Below are 4,110 nucleotides of genomic sequence, written 5' to 3'. Positions count from 1 at the left end.
TATAGAGTATTCCATTGTGAATATAATAGAATGTTCGAATCCTTTCTTCTCCCGCACACCTGTATTTGTTTTTAATTGTCTTTAATTTCTCGTCTTCGTTTTGTTCCCTGCGCACATTCCTTAGGAACTTTCTTACAAACTCTTCATACTGTACTCCCTTCATCAGGTTGATTCTAACTCCTTCTCCTTCCGGCCTGTCCAACAACATTCCTCTTGAGTCAGCTGGTAATCTTGACAAGGCATCAGGTATTATGTGTGTTGCTCCTGGTTCATAAATTATTTCGAAATTATAGTCTTGTAATGCTAGGGCCCATCGCGTTAGTCTACTATGCCTTAATTTGCTCGTAGTCAGAAATGTAAGGGCCTTGTGGTCAGTCACGACCTTCACATGTCTCCCAGCCAAATAATATCGGAAACGCTTAAATCCCCACACAATTGCCAGTGCTTCCCTTTCAGTAATTGAATACTTTCTCTCCCAAGCATTTAAACTCCTGCTACCGAATGCTATGGTTCTTACTCTCTCCCCTTTTTCACTCCTCTCTACTTGGTATAAATGTATTCCTAGTCCATAGTCCGAGCTGTCTGCTCCTAAATAAAAATCCTTGGAAAAATCTGGGTGGTACAAGATATCTGCATTATATAGTGCTTCCTTAATATTCTCAAATTCGGTTTGACATTCCGCATTCCAATGCCACGGCATCCTTGCCTTGGTTAATTCTCTCATATTCGGTGCATTAAGCATGGGTCCTTTGATAAACTTCCTATAAAACTCACACACCCCAAAGAATGCTCGCAACTGTTTCTTACTATGGGGAGCCGGAAAATTCCTAATAGCCTCCAATTTACTAGGATCAGGATAGATACCCTCCTCGGATATTATATGGCCCAGAAATTTTATCCTTGGTTTGCCAAATTCCGACTTATCCAGGTTTACAGTTACTCCTGCGGTTTCAAAGGCCGCCAATATTGCATCCAGTCTATCCAAATGCTCTTCCCATGATTCGCTTGCTATCAAGAGATCATCCACGTAGACAGTGACTTTTTTAAGTAACTCTTCACCTAGCACCTTATCCATCGCTCTTATAAACTCAGACACTGATACGTTAAGTCCAAATGGCAACACTCTAAATTGATAGCACCTTCCCCCATAAGTAAATGCTGTATACTGTCGAGACTCTGTGGCTAATGGTATCTGCCAGTACCCAGCAGTCAAATCGATACTACTCAGCACCTTTGCTCCTCGGAATTTTTGAATCAGTTCTTCTATGGTTTCTGGTTTGTCCCTCTCCGGTTCGATGATTTTGTTCACCGTCCGGGCATCCAAAACTATCCTCACCTTCCCATCCTTTTTATCAACAACAAATAGAGGGTTGTTGTATTGACTATTGGCCCGTTCGATAACCCCAAGGTCCATCATCCTCTGTATCTCTTCATCTACTGCTTTTCGTTTTGCCTGGGGAATGGGATACTGTTTTATATTGAATGGTTTATGGTTCTTTATCTTCAATTTACACTCCACTCCTTGCATGATGCCTGGCCGTTGAGAAAATACTCTATGATGCTTGTATAATACTGCAGCTAATTTCTTCTTAACCCCCTCATCTAGGTGCGTCATTTCCTTCAATTTTTTTCTGATCTTGTCCTCTTTATATCCGTCTTCTCGTGCTAATCCCTCAAGGTATATTAACACTTCTGCTCCTGGTTCCTTTTCCCCGTATCCCGTGGTGGGTTCCTCTTCGTGACACAAATTTATTCTTCTGAATTCTTCCTCTTCTTCGATCGCATTCCCCTCAGCAAATTTCAACCTCCTTTCTTCGCCCTTTCTTCCTTTAACTTTGATAGTACCTTCATCAAAACTCACTACTGCATCAACTTCATTTAACCAATCTATCCCTAATATAATCGATGTGTTCAATCCGGTAACTACCAAAAATGTTGCTTCATATTCTTCTTCCTCTATCTCGAATGTGATTAATACTTGTTCTTTAATAGGTTTACTCTTTGCACCTACTGCGTTCACGATCCTCACTCCACTCACTGGGAAACTAGGCAAGTTAACCTTCGCTTTTAGTATCTGTTCATATAACCTTTTGGATATTGCACATGCTTCACTTCCTGTATCAACTAATGCTTCGATGTTCAGCCCACATAACTTGATTCCTACCATGGGTAATCTGGGTTCTTTGGGAATCTCACTTCTTTCCTCTAGTAGATCTTCTCTGAGGTCTCCACCATCGTCATGTCTCAGTAGGTTTATTCTGGTCCTCGTAATTCTCACTCCCGATCGGACCTCATCTGGAGTGTCATTCAGTTTTCCGGTCTCTCCTCTTCTTCTATATGCACCGTGTCATTCATTCGCCTATCCCATCTTCTCTCATGATCTCTTGGTTCTTCATTTCCTCTCCAATCATTTCTCCATTGTCGTCCACCACCACGGTTCCTGTATCCATAACCGCCACCTCTTCCTCTATAGTTAGACGAATTATTGAAATGATTCCTTGGGTCATTACCTCCCTCTCGATTTTGACCATTATGTTGATCATGCCCTTGTGATCGAACAGATTCTAATTGTTCCAGTATCTTCATCAGCGCCTCCCTATCTTCAATCAGGCTCCCGGGTATAGTTTCTTGCATTCTATGATTCAACCTTCTTTTTATTGCCGATATCATTACGTCATCACTCAGGGGTTGTTCCAGGGTCTCGTTCAATTCCCACAAATGTTCAGCAAACTCTCTCAACGTTCCCCTCCATGTACTAAGTGATTTGCGATGGAGTAGGTCCTCAATTGCTGCACATTGATGGCTTTTAGACCAGTATTTCCTTAAGAATTCCTCCTCAAATTGGTCATAACTTGTAGTCCCTTCCTTCTTCCTGACTCCCCAAGTGAACGCCTCACCTTCCATTCTATCTATTGCAAATTGAATCTTGTCTGAGTCCTTAAGATGCGCTGGAAGAACTCCTTTTAGCCATTTCATAAATATCCTTGGGTGCAACCCTCCTTTTGGTCTAAACTTCTGCCCTGTATTACTTTGGATGCACCGATTATCATTGCTCATCAATGTAATGACCTTATTTTCCCCAACGGCTAAGGTTGCATTACTAATTCGTCTATCAATTTCCTCTGTCTTGCTTTCCAATTGCTGCACTCCCTGTTGTAACTGTTTGACCTCCATTGCGACCCTCTTTTCTCCTTCTCGTTGCATGGTTACAGCATTTTGCAGATTAACAGTTAGTCGGTTTTGCTTATCTTCTATCCCCCTAACCGCCTCGTGGCATTGTTGTTGCCTCTGCGTCACTTCGGCGATTCGATAATTGCACTTTGTTTCCACTTCGTTGATTCTTTCTCCCAATTCGGCCTTCGTTTCTTCGATATCGTCTTCTATTTTTTGTGTTAACTTTCCTTCCACCTTCTCCACGTTTCCCTGGACTTGGTCTATGCTCTTCTGCAGCTTATTCTCTCTTTCGTTGATATCGATTTTCCACTGTTCTTGTAGCTCCTGTATTTCCTTCTTCAGATTATATTCTATTTTCATTTGTGACGTTTTTATCTCTTGTAAATCTTCCTTAAATGACTCCAGTCTTTCTTTGGTTTCTTGTGAATTCCTCTCTAACGATGCTTTAGTTTCTTGTGAACTCTTCTCTAATGATTCTCTTGTTTCCTGTGAATTCTTCTCTAATGATTCTTGTAAACGCTTCTCTGACCTTTCTTCCCTCTCTCTACTTTCTTGTGAATTTTTTTCTAATGACTTTTGAAACTCTTCCTTTAATGATTCTTTAGTTTCTCTAGTTTCTTTTAGCAAGGCTGCCAACATCGATCGCATATCAGCCTCCTCTGAAACTGGCCTAGCTCTCATTGCTTGTTCCGGTGTCTCAGGGTAACTAGTTGAATGTGCTGCTGGGCTTCCTAATGACAATCCACAATCACTGATTCCTGAATCATCCCTGTCTCTCTGTCCTACCCCTTTTCTTTCAACTATTGCCTCACAGACCTGCCTATCTTCAGAAGACATTTTTGGTTTATTTTTAATGCCCAGGCAAGTAGTACAAAATAACCTCCAATAATTCAAAACACTCCTAATTATCATGAACCTACTCAAACAGTACCTGCA

At 41.3% G+C, this 4,110-nt stretch overlaps 1 protein-coding gene across 1 annotated transcript; it reads right to left on the bottom strand.

Moving 5' to 3' along the window:
* Positions 1–2,307: 2,307 nt before the first annotated feature.
* On the bottom strand, positions 2,308–3,813 carry LOC126195779 (myosin heavy chain, embryonic smooth muscle isoform-like). The gene has a single exon (XM_049934412.1). It carries the CDS (start codon positions 3,811–3,813, stop codon positions 2,308–2,310), a length of 1,506 nt encoding a protein of 501 aa, XP_049790369.1.
* Positions 3,814–4,110: the final 297 nt, after the last annotated feature.

Source organism: Schistocerca nitens, chromosome 7, assembly GCF_023898315.1.
Source record: "Schistocerca nitens isolate TAMUIC-IGC-003100 chromosome 7, iqSchNite1.1, whole genome shotgun sequence".
Lineage (NCBI taxonomy): Eukaryota > Metazoa > Arthropoda > Insecta > Orthoptera > Acrididae > Schistocerca > Schistocerca nitens.
The sequence above is the reverse complement of the archived record's forward strand: the minus strand, read 5'-3'. Positions and strand labels throughout refer to the sequence as shown.

Bases quoted from the DNA above. Each gene is read 5' to 3' on its own strand.
- LOC126195779 (XM_049934412.1), bottom strand. From the start codon at position 3,813: ATGTTGGCAGCCTTGCTAAAAGAAACTAGAGAAACTAAAGAATCATTA.